Raw genomic sequence first — 13,208 nt, 5'->3', positions numbered from 1 at the left:
TATTACTATAAGAAGGCAAATAACAATTTCACAAATGATGACCTATTTAAATCTCTTCTTGCTTATCATTTTGTTCCTGTCTGGAGTTTTAAAGACAAAGACTAAATCACACAAAATGGTAATAGTTATCAATGAAGGGCCTAAACAGATTAGGGCAACATCTCCTTTAAGAAGTTGACGAACATTTCTTTGTCACATAAGACTTATTCATAGATCTGTGCTTGCTGATAATTTCTTTAAAAGTTGCCTAATAAATGGGCAAAAGCCCAAAAATCTTCAACCCCAATAAACCAATAAGGAGTTGTCCATGTCTCAAAGGTAATTTTCGTGATCTGAAGTTTTTATTGTAATTTTTAAGAAGTTACTGTTAGTAAATTAGAAAATATTGACAAAACTTATCATTCCTTTAATAAATGGAGAATGTGTCCATGGGCCACATATGATGCCCCCACTTGCATATCATATAAAGGGACATAACAGAAGAACAGAAAAAAGATATGCTACCAAAATTTGTACTTGATCCGAGTTGTGGTAATTAGCATTGTGTAAAAGTTTCGTTAAATTTAATTGCAGCTAACTTAAGTTAGAAACAGAAATGAGAAATTCAGCTTTTTTTCATTTGTAAAGGGGCATAACTCTAGAACAGTTAAAGTGACACCACCAAAATTCAATTTTGATCTGTATTTTGTGGCAATAAATACTGTGTTCGAGTTTTATAGGAAATCCTGAATATGCATGAAATATTTGTTTTTAAACATCACTTTTAAAGAATCAACAGATAAACCGGTTTATAAATATGCAAGATGAAGTACATGAAATTTAATGGTGAAATGACCAATTCAGCAATTGTTTTCATTTCTACATGTAAAGGGACTAGACTCAGCACAGTAAAAACACCAAACAAGTTCGATTGGTGTGTGGTGCCAGGCTGCTTTCAAGTTTCATAAAACTTGATGGTGGCATACTAAAGTAAGTGAACAGCAAGCATTTCAGGACCTGCAGATGGACAAAAACATACCTTTATGCTGTCACTTATGAGGGGGGTTCCATAAAAGCCCATCAATATATCCAATAAGCAAGCCACAAGGTGAGAGCAATATTGTAGATGTTCTTGAAAAGTTTTAGATTGATCATACATAACATGTACATGTATATATGTACAAAAATGTATTTATAAATGGCCTATAAAAATTGTTTACAATTTAAAGTTGTATATATATATATATTTATTTTTTTCACTGAATATACAAATCAACATAGTAAAATTACAAAAAAAGACTTAACATACATGTCCAACAGATTCAATATCACCTATTTTTAATAGAATTTGTAAAATCCTTATGTAACACATTGCATAGTTAAATCAATGAAACAATGATTCACTACCTGCGTCTTTAAAAGTATTGCAGGTCATGAACTTTAAATGCATCCAATCGTAACAAGCGAATCATATTAACAATTAAAATGTCACTTAAAATACAAAAGAGCGGGAAACATGTTTATCCAGCAAAGGTAAATATTACCTGTATAAAGTTTAAATGTCTACAGATGGCCTTGTAATCAATTAATATAACAGGTAAAGTGAGGCACAATGATAAAAAATATCCCACTTAGAAACAAAACACAGGAAGCGCTTTCTAGAAAAAACAACAAAAAAACTACATTATTTTAGTAAATACAAAAAAGTTAAAACTGATTGACATATTTTAACAAATTGTATCAGTATTGATTTATTTCTACAGCACATTGTTTTATACCCCTCCCCCCTTTTTTCAAAAATGTCACACTGATGAATTAGACACAGATTCTGATCCTGATGATTCGTCTTTCTTTTCCATCTGACTAATTGCAACATCAACTAACAAGAAAAATGAATTGAAATCTGAACTGGGTTTGTTTACTTTTGGTTTATTTATTGTCAAGTCCACTGGACCAGATTGCCAAAAATTATCTTCCAATTTATTGTTTTTAACAGGCGAATAACTCATTCTGGGCAATTTAGCTGCTGGTACATGATCACCCTGATCAGACATAGATTCTGATTCAGAGAAAAAGTCACTTGAGGATGCTTCAAAGTCTGAAACATATCCATCTGTTTCTGAAGATCTTGACGGAGAACTTAAACAGTCGTGAGGATGCTGATCTGGTGAACCTTCTTGGTCGGATGAGAATGTTACACAGTCTAAAAGGGACTGTTTGTGTTTTCTTGTTATAGTATACTGCAGAGGATCCTGACCATCTTTCTTGATCATTTCTGGTAGAATTCTACGTCGGGCATTTATAAACCAGTTGCACACTTGAAGAACTGTCAAATTTGTAGCATTCGATAGAAAAACTTTCTCTTGATCTGAGGGGTAGGCATTGTATCTATGTTCATACAACCATCCTTTTAAAACACGAACTGCCTCTTTTGGCAAGTTCCCTCTTCTTTTTCTGTTGTCATTTTGCAATCCAATGGAATATTTTCTTCTTTCCTCAGAATCATAATCATTTTCCCATGGTCTTAAAAATTTAAGATCTTTGGCTGCAATTAAAAATAATAAAATAAACAAAAACGGCTTATAAATAAAAGTATGTCTATGATAATAAAAAAATCCATCAACTGTCTGTGCACAGGGAAATGCTAAAATAATATAATATATACAATTTTTTAACACATTCTATATGAAAATTGTGAACGACATATATTTCAGGAGCGTTGAAGGGAAAACATTCGGACACCTCAATGTCCTGTTTCAAAATTTTGTTATTATGTCACCCATTTTTCAGTATTATCAGCACTTAATTAAGACTACCGCTCTTCAAATTTTTCCAAAAATTGGCAATAAAGATAAAAGTCCAAACATAGCTGAAGTTGTTTTTAATAACTTTAAATGATAGACATTTTATGCAAATCACTATGGCAAGGGAATGAAACTAACAAACTGCACAGGTACATGTACGGTATCGTCCATTCGCCTGATTACAAATTTGGGCATTGCCCTGGATTGATACTTCCTACTTAACTTTTAGTAAAAAATATTAATATTAGTTATTAAAGTAATATCAAATATTACGGTTCGGTTAATAAACCTATTCAGATATTTATATGGTATTAATTTTTCGAAATACATGACAAAAATATGGAAAGAATTTTTAATTACTGAGCATTAATTGTTCATAATAAATGTCACTGATTGAGTTATACGTGTAATCATAATTGTCTTTACAGGATTAGTAATAAAAAACAACATTTTGTTTTGATAAACTAGTCAGCATGGAATGAGTAAAAATAATCTGACATGCATGAATTGTAAAACATGGGATTCATACATGTATGTTCATTTATTATAAACTGCATATGCATAAATTGACTTATAAAAATTGTTTACATGTATCAATAGAACAATACATTGAATTTCAGTATTCTACTACATTGTATACAATATACTGATTAAATGAAATAATTATTCAGTTGCAGCAAAACAAATATATCAAGACTCAAATAATGAACAAAGCACTTGCAACGAGACAACAATGCAACAGGTACATGTATAAAAAGGGCTTATAGATACCCGGGCATGCATGAATTAGGGCACAGGTACCTCTCCCCCCCCCCCCCCCCCCCAAAAAAAAAACTTATTGTAGTTATCATTTGAAAAACAAAGGATGATGAAATCGAATTAAATGGTATGCATTATCATACATGCTGATTTAAATTTCATTAGGGAAGGATCAGTACCCCCATATTGGAATTTATATACTGTACTATAAATACACAAGACTCGTAAACCGAAATCCTCAAACCATTGGCTTGCCAGCCCTCCTTTCATCTGATTTTACACGAGTGACATTTTAATTTACAGACCCATGTAACAGATGACAAGCCACTCTTAGCAAAGAATGTGTTGCATTTTAAAAGTTTAACATTTCTCCGAGTCAGTTGTTTTTGACAACGCGGGAAATGTTTTGTTTTCATCGACGGTTCAAGAAAAGTAAGTTCTGTCAAAATAACACCAGACGATTATAATCCTACGTCCTGCAAGTGAAAAATATGTTTAAGACAATTGCTTGTTAGCAATGTCTAACTCAGAATATGTTGTTTTCCTTTGTTGTTTTTGTTCGACCACGTGCTCGTAAATGACAAGTCCCAATGTCAACAACAATAAAGCATTAAAGGCTAAATTTTAATAAATGCAATACACTTACACACACTTATTCTAAAATTACTTACCTCTTTTAATTTTCAGGCTGTCATTCATTTTCAGAGTTCCAAAATAAAACAATTTCTCTGCTGAAATTTTAGAAAACACACTATCAACAACGCTTCCCTATCCACCTCGTGGTAGTATATTTGACAAACGCGGGACCACGTGTCTCATTACAATATTAGTTAACAACGTTGCGATTGGTCAAGCACCTGCGTTGCTCATTGCCATTGGATGATCTACTCTGACAGTACAGGCTCCAAATGTCAATTTGTGCGGGAATAAACGTCGTTTTTGACACATGCGTATCTGAAAGAAGAAAATATCATGTCATGAAATGGATTGCACTCCCCCTTTTTTCTTGTTTTTTATAAGGGTATTATTATCGTTAACACTTTTTTACACTATGGGTATATAAAAATGAGATATCATTTCCTAAATAATTTGACCTAATATATTATGTCTCGGATTAAGAATAACGATATGGACTGCTCAGGTTACAGGATTGTTGAAAAGATCATTGCCTCCCCCTTTTTCTTCATTTTAGGGTTCTTTCTTTTCCGCGTCATATAAGATAAGATATTTTTTATTCCAATGAAAGGGCCCATGAAGAGCACAGTAATTTATTACAATGATTTTTATAATTGTTACAATAATGTTGACATAAATCAGTCATAACTTATGAATTTAATTATTTCAATTATATTATATATGAATTGATCACAGATCATCACATGCTCTCACTATAGAACAGAACAGAACAGAACATATTTTATTTCCAATTAAGGGCCCACAAGGGGCATACAGAGCATACATTGAATAAGGCAAAAGAATATTGATTTGCATAGATACAGTAGATACAAACAATTTTTTATTTTTTTACATACAGTTACAATACAATTACTAACTCATATTCACTTTAATAAATTTACCAACAGCATTAAGGACCTGATTGTCTTCACAGTTTAATAAATAAATAAATTTATGCTGATTATCAAGTATAGAAAAATTCGGAATTCTTTGGCAAACAAAGTCAAAGAGAGCATCTCTATCCGATTTAAAATTTTCACAGTTTGTTAAAAAATGGATTTCATCTTCAAAACAGCCAGAGGAGCATTTTTTGCAAATTCTTTCATTTCGTGGAATATTATATATGAGACTTCTAGAACACATTGGTACAGTAGTCTCAAACTATATTCAAAACGATTATATTGAATTTTGTAAATTGCAGCTGTAAAAAGGGAAAAAGGGGGGGGGGGGGACCTTTATTGGGAATCCGGGATCGGTCGTTTTTAAGCTCGGGATTTCGGGATCCGGGAATTCTTTTTTCGGGATGCAGTCGGGATTTTAATTTCTTTTAATTCGGGACCTCCTTGTTTTTAAGCCCGGGATTTCGGGATCAGGACCCCTCCGACCCCACTCCCCCCTTTTAGATCTTAGAGCGGGTTGCTGTACGGTCTGGGTTTGAAGTTAAACATTAAGTTGTTCTCACGTATGGCTCACGTAAACCGACTGAGTGGGGTGGTATTTGATCAAGTTTTGAAAGAGTATACATGTTATAACAGTCAGTATAAACGTAATTGTAATCTTGGTGGTTTATAGAACATAATATACGTAATTAGCAAAAGGGGGCCCTTTCCACTAAGTCTTGCTTGAGTAATTCCCTAAATTTCCCCTGCTCCCTGAAATTCAACTAGATAACTATATTTCAAGCGACTGATGTAATACTCGTCCGTGTATCCCTGCATGGACACATGAATTGTTTCAGTCTAACCATATCTATATTGATACTGCATGCCTAATGGAACGGTACCATCACCACCCCCTTTGATGTCACAAAAAACAGCAGAGGAAATAATCAAATTTTAATGGTTTTCTTATATGACTTATATGCTTTAGCCTATATATAAGTCGTATTTTTATAATTTTCCGTTAAAAAAGTAAAATACGAAAACGTTTCTGTCGTTGCATGACCTCTTGCAGAAACTACTTTTAAAAATGAGAAGTCCGTCACAAACATTGATGTCGTACAAAATGCATAATATACTCGGACTATTGTCAAATTGTTCAATAAAACGGTGAAGAAATAAAACAGTGCATCAATTATTATACTTTACATATGTGTTGTTAAGGATGGGCACATTTTAGCCTACTCCTAATTTCCGAATCTTGGATCCTTTGGGCCGGATCCGTTCAAACCCATTTTCTTTGATTCAGTATGGATTAAAAACTAATATTTTGGAACTATATAGTAATTATAAATTAAGGGTGCATTTACAAGATATCATAAAATGGAAGCTTTCAGTTGTTTGTTTCTTAAATAAAAGTAGTTGAAAAAACTGTAAAATAGGTTCAAGTTATATTCCTTATGTGACATCACATGTTTGTGCAATGTCGGGTGCATATACAACGCGAAATGTATGTACAATGTGTATTTTAGAAAAGTATATCAATATAAAATTCATGTTTGAAGTATTTTACAATGCCGGGAAAATGATTTGTCTTAAATAACTATCTTTAAAAGTAATTAATTAATTACTTTAATGATTATATATATATATATTAATAACATACTGGAATGTGCGTGTATCCCGTTACAAAATGCACAACTATATGTAATTTTTACAACGGACTCTTGTCACGAATGTGCCAAAAACATGGAAAAAAGAAGGGAGCTGGATTATATTTATTCTTATAACTTTAGAAGGCCAGGTTGCTTCGATATATATATGTGTGCATCTGTACCTAACATTTTAGATGGGCCGCCGGCCCCCTCTATATACGGCCTACACTCTTATGCACCAACAAGAATTAGATTTGTCCAATTTCTAATCTTGGTCAAAGTTAAGGTGTTATAAGTCTCTGCTATCAAGGGGCTTAAATGGTATAAAGTAAATCTGTAATATAAAAAAATATATAGCATTCAAACAAACTCTTTTTTTTTTTTATGAAGAAGTACGTTCAAACTTAATTTCTTTCAACTTAATTGCAGGACTGTTGTACCTATTCACGATAATCATCCATTTTTTAAAATGAAAAATGTATTTCATTCAATTTGATTGCCGGACTGTTGTATTCACGATAATGTCCATATCTATTCTGATCCTATGTCTGTAATTTAACAGTTACTTGTCTGGTGACATCTTGTGAAATACAGATGTCGCAACACAATAAATGACACATGTTACTAAGGCACTGGCAGGTTTTGCAGTTCGTTCGGAATATATTCGACAATGATTTGTATTGATTGAGCATAAAGTTGTTTTTACTTTGTTCCGTTTGTAGATGTTGTAGAAAAAAAATGAATAATAGATATCTGTAAATTGATCCATGGATCTTTTTGAAATTTTATTATTTTGTGACAATTAAACCACTTCTCATATGTGGATATCGATATTTCCCCTCCAGTGGATGCATCATTAAAAGTGCATTTTCATGTAGTTCATAATTTTACAACATATTTTTTTTTACTGAATATCATTTATATTTTTGTAAATAAGTAATACTTGTCTGATGATCATTTTCAGTAATTATATGGTAGCCCATCACAATTAATGTATTTGAAATAAACAATTATATGGTTTAAATCCTTGAAATAAAGAAAATTGTACAAGAAAAAATGAGCCTGTCAACTTCATACATGAATAAGTCAAGTTGCAACTGTCACATAATTTAAGTATATTTTATTGTTCAAATATTTAATCGCTAAGAAGATATAAGTTTTAATCCTTGTTTGAGAGGTTCACAGATCAACGTCCATTGTATGTTTTCTTGACAAGATAGGACAGTTTCAAACACATGTTAGTTGTCTCAGCGGTATTTATTTACTCAAGCAGAGAACGAAACAGTCGGTGTTGATAAGCTATCTAATTGTTAAGTAAACTTTGAGATTAATTGATAAATATTTGATAACACCTGCTCTTTTTAATTCACATTGATATAATGCATAATTAGTCTTCACAGGTAAAACCGGAAACAAAATGACATTTATTTGAACATTTAGCGCAGTGCGTTTATCCCCCCTTTTAAGTGAATAAATATTCCTGCGGCACTGTGAGAATGGAAGAAATTATTTCTGATTTAAACACGTGTCATTTGAACTTGTATGTCATGTACAGTGATCGCATTGGCAGCAAGGTTGTTATTACTCGAGGGTTGTTACTTCTGGATTTTTAATACGAGTTACGATTATGGAGACTTATTTTATTGTTTCCGAACGAATCCGTGTTCCAGCCTCTAAAAATGAAAAATAAAGCCAACACAAAACGAAGATTCATATCGTATCTGTGACGTTGACATTGTTTAGATTTTAAATGACCAGAATGTGAATAAATCAACAACACTGGAAAAAGATTTACCGTCAGGTATTGTGTTCCAAAAATTAAAGGAGTGTTAATAAAAGGGAAGACACATGATAGGAAGTCGATTTAGTGTAACAAGAAAGGAGATGCGGTATATTTTTTGCCAATTAGACAACTACCGATGTCAACAATTACAGATACCTTTCGGCAATGAGCAATACCCATATCAGCATATGGAATACCTCAACATGACAAAATGTGAAAAATACGAACTAAAAAAAGCGGCCTGATTTATACTACAACAATGAACAATAACAAATATGACTGACAACAACTAAAAACGACTCAATCACAAATGCAGCATGATAAGTGTATGACGAGGTTTGAAATGATTGTTAGCCCTCAACCCTCACATAACCCGATAAGCTATATAGAACAACATCGGAACAACACAACATAAAAAATAACTCAAAATCATGTAGCTGGAAAGGGTATTCTTTGAGCTTCCTATACTCTGCCCGAATGATTTTACCTTCCTTGTTATGACATTTTATTTGATACACACGTAAGATTGGACTTGAATAACGGGCGACGAATGCAGAGGATGAGATCATAGTAACACTGTTGACCATAGTAACCCTGTTGACCCACCTAGTCTCACGCGAGTTTGTGGTTTTGGCGGTTTTAACATCTCAATATATATGTTCGTCAGTTGGAATTTAATTGGATAATACCGGTAAAACGGGCTACCCGACCGTGCAAGGGCTGTATAGCCAGTCAAGGTAGTTAAAAACTTCCATTTTTTGCTACACAGTTCCATAAGAGCAGTGAGCTCGCATATCCCTGAATCTCTATTGACGGAGCTAGCTGAGAGTACCATATCATTAGAGCCTGCATAGCTTTTAATATGTCGACAAATGAATGCACATATATTGTCTAATCTTGCAATTTACGTCAGGCATTTTAAGGTTTATTTGTAAAAAATCCAAAATAGCTATCCCTAATTTATTTTAAACGCGGACGACGAACAAGACAAAAAAAGAAATTGTCAAACCAAAATAAATATCCATAGTACCGTTTGCTTACTATGGAAACGGAGAAACATAAGTTTTTATTTGTTCATGTACAAGTACAAATCCGAGACTACTATAACGTTATAGTAGTCCATTTGGACAGTACAAATAATGAACAAAAACATATTTGTGTACCTGTTGTACAATTGTTGTTTGATTGCAGGATAAATTAAAGAATATAATATAAACTGAACATATAAATGAGACAAATAAAACATAAATAAAAAACAACTTCCGCATACGTGTAGATTATTAATTATGAATAATGTTGTAAGAGTCAATATTATTTATACACACAGTTATTTACACAATCATGCATAGCTGTATAATGATAAAGATTTAGATGAAGTTTATAAAGCCAAATGATCATATAAAACCCTGGCAAAAGAGCGTCATAAAACAAGCCTATAGATAGATCACAGAGGACTAAGGCTTGTAAATTTGTTGCTATTTTGATATTAAAGTGGAGATTTTTTTTTAAATTCATTATATAATAGGCTATTAGTTTTCTCAATTGATTTTTTTCATGTCGGAGCCTTTTAGAGCCGACTATACGGTATAGGTTTTTTTGCATTGTTGAAGGCCGTGAGGTTGAATATAGATTTAATTGCTTACATCCACTTCATATCAACTTCGGTGGATATATATATACATGTAGTTGTCTCATTGGCAATCATACCTCATCTCCTTATTATTATGTGTCAAAATTTAATTAATGAAGATCCAAAAAGTCTGTGAATGGCGTATTCTCTTTTAGTTTATCTATATATATCATAAATGGGGAATGTGCCCCGCTTTCATATAACGTTATAAAGGGACATAACTCAAGACACTTACCCAAAATGTACACTTAAGTTGATATAAGTTTTGTGTACATAAACATTGTGTATCAGTTTTATAACATTTGTTGATGCAAACTTTAACAAACTGTATAGGGGAGGGGTATAACTTTAGAAAGGTAGAAGTGAGGCCACCAAAATTAAAAATTAACCGTGATTTGTAGCAATAAGCATTAAAATCAAATCAAAATCAAATCCATTTTTTTTATTTTCTTATCACATTGCATATTTTGCCATTACAAAATTTAACTCTTCACACTTTCATATAAATCTTCCTCACTCCGCTCTCTCTGATTATTGATTATGTTTATAAATATTAGATACAGCATAAAAGCCATACTATAATTTATAAATCATACAATTTCAGTTAGTGAGTAAAGAGAGATAACTCTGATTGTTGAAATAAACATTTTCTTTTTACCATGTAGATATGGCCCAAGAATATAGTTCCCCTTAATTATAGTGTATTTTTTCTTTATTTTTTTTCTTTGCCTTTTTCATTCATTTGTTAGTTTTTATGGGGTGGAAATGAAAGAAGAGAGGTGAAATAACTTTTTGTTGAAGGTATTTTAACTGATTTTAATATGGAAAGAGTGATTAGGTCAAGTGCAAAAAGGTAATATTTTCAGTTTTCGGAACATCTCTTGACTTGTCCATAGGGGTATGGATGTGTATTGGCTAAAATTGTAAGTTACATCAGAGCAATCTTTCTGAATTTTGAATATGTTTTTGGACTAGTAATATACATTACACACACAAAAAATTTGACAAAAAGATTAGGTCCATTTTTTTTAATGAGACAAAAAGTTATAAAGAACTAATAGAGGAATTAATTGTGGTCTGTGGCCATATAATTATTATATATTAATTGATTGTCCCCCCTCCCCTAATTTTAATTCTCTTACTATTCATTGTATATTATGTTTTATTTTATTATTTCATTGTTTCAGATAAAAATCATAGTTACCATCGTATGAAATGTCAAACCCACAAGGGTCCATAATTGAATAAAGAGTTTTTATTTCTATCTCAAACAAACGGTCGATCTAAAATATGGCGGACATGCAACATACGTGAAAAATTAAAAATAAAGATCTATCAGAGTAATGTGCTTGTTATCTTGTTGTATGGTGCAGTATAATGGAGATTAACACTGAAAGACACACACACACACACATACTCTCTGTATTTCACAACAAATGTATTAGGAAAATTTGTAAGATATATTGATTGACCAGCAAAGATTTCAAATACAGAACTGTCAATAGACCACCATAAAACAACGGAGATTCAGGGGGGCTAAGAAACACCATCAGAAAAGAACAAAATAACATTATAAAAAAAAACCAGCTGCGCCATGAGCGTATGATACGCCCGACGTCTGGTACGGAAGTTTAATGCAATAATCATAGATAGTTTCTGAGAAAGTTTAAAGCAATAACCATATATTGTTTTTGAGATACGGCGGGAAATGTGAACCCCCCCTCTTTTTTTTTTTTTTTTTTGACAAATCTAAATATCACTAAAATAAAATTTTGAATCAAAACCAAAAGGTATACAGATCTTAAGATTAATATAACAAAGAAGTGTGTAAAGTTTTAAGCAATAATCATAAATTGTTTTTGAGATACGGCGCGACATGTAAAAAAAACCCTCCCCCTTTTTTACAAAATACTCAATAACTCAAAAATAAAATTTTGAATCATCACCAAAAAGTATACAGATCTTAAGATTGATATAACAAAGAAGTGTGTAAAGTTTTAAGCAATAACCATAAATCATTTTTGAGATATGGCGCGACATGTAAAAAAAACCCTCCCCCTTTTTCACAAAATACTCAATAACTCAACAATGAAATTTTGAATCATCACCAAAAAGTATGCAGATCTTAAGATTAATATAACCAAAATAATCAAAATAATATAATCAAAAATTGTTTTTGAGATATAGTGCGACATGTGAAAAGAACCAACCCCTGTTTTAGTTACAAAGTGCCGTAACTCAAAAAGTTTTAATTTTATTTTCACCAAAAAGTATACAGATCATTTGACCATCATAAGAAACAACTATATTAAGTTTCATGAAATTTGGATAAGTCTTTCTCAAGTTACGGTGCGACATGTTTACGCCGGACAGACAGACGGACGGACACCGGACATTTGTATACCATAATACGTCCGTATACCAAAATACGTCCGGTCAAAATTTTGACGGGCGTATAAAAACCAGCTCTGAAATGGTTAAAGTCATGCCGGAACCTTTTATAGCTAACTTACGGTATGGGTGCTCATTGCTGGAGGTCGTCCAGTAACCTATAGTTTTTAACATCTTCGTCATGTGGTCTCTGAAAGACAGTTGTCTCTTTAGCGTTGATATGACATCTACTTATCTTTTTTCTGATTAGAAACCTTCAGAGAATATCTAAGACAACATTCAAAGATACTTATATTGATATCTGCCCGAGAAAGTAATATCTTTTAAATATCTGAAAAATTGTGTAAGGTAGGTATTTATTTAAAAACACGATTTTGGAATCCATGCACGGATCACAAAAAGAAGCCTTATCTGCCTGTCCCAAATCAGGAGCCTGTTATTCAGTGGCTGTCGTTAGTTGTTGTGTAACATATTTTTTTCCGTTCATTATTTTGAACATAAATTATGTCGCTAGTTTCTCGTTTGAATTGTTAGAGATACATTTGTCATTTCTGGGCTACTTATAGATGACTGTTGCCTGGGCTTTGTTTATTGATGAATGCCATACTGTGACCCCTAGTTGTTTATTCCTGTGTCATTTGGTTCCGTGTGTGT

General features: G+C 32.4%; 1 protein-coding gene across 1 annotated transcript; it reads right to left on the bottom strand.

The window, feature by feature from the left end:
• Window positions 1-1,201: 1,201 nt before the first annotated feature.
• On the bottom strand, window positions 1,202-4,364 carry LOC139494825 (homeobox protein TGIF2-like). Its single transcript, XM_071282996.1, has 2 exons — window positions 4,214-4,364; window positions 1,202-2,524 (listed from the first exon to the last, which is right to left on the bottom strand). Exons 1-2 carry the CDS (start codon window positions 4,239-4,241, stop codon window positions 1,782-1,784), a joined length of 771 nt encoding a protein of 256 aa, XP_071139097.1. The 5' UTR covers window positions 4,242-4,364; the 3' UTR covers window positions 1,202-1,781.
• Window positions 4,365-13,208: the final 8,844 nt, after the last annotated feature.

This window comes from Mytilus edulis, chromosome 1 (genome assembly GCF_963676685.1).
Source record: "Mytilus edulis chromosome 1, xbMytEdul2.2, whole genome shotgun sequence".
Lineage (NCBI taxonomy): Eukaryota > Metazoa > Mollusca > Bivalvia > Mytilida > Mytilidae > Mytilus > Mytilus edulis.
The sequence above is the reverse complement of the archived record's forward strand: the minus strand, read 5'-3'. Positions and strand labels throughout refer to the sequence as shown.

Excerpts from the sequence above, each read along its gene's own strand:
- LOC139494825 (XM_071282996.1), bottom strand. The coding sequence starts at position 4,241 with ATGAATGACAGCCTGAAAATTAAAAGAG. Across the intron at positions 2,525-4,213 it reads CAGCCTGAAAATTAAAAGAG|CCAAAGATCTTAAATTTTTA; the intron begins GTAAGTAATTTT and ends TTTTAATTGCAG.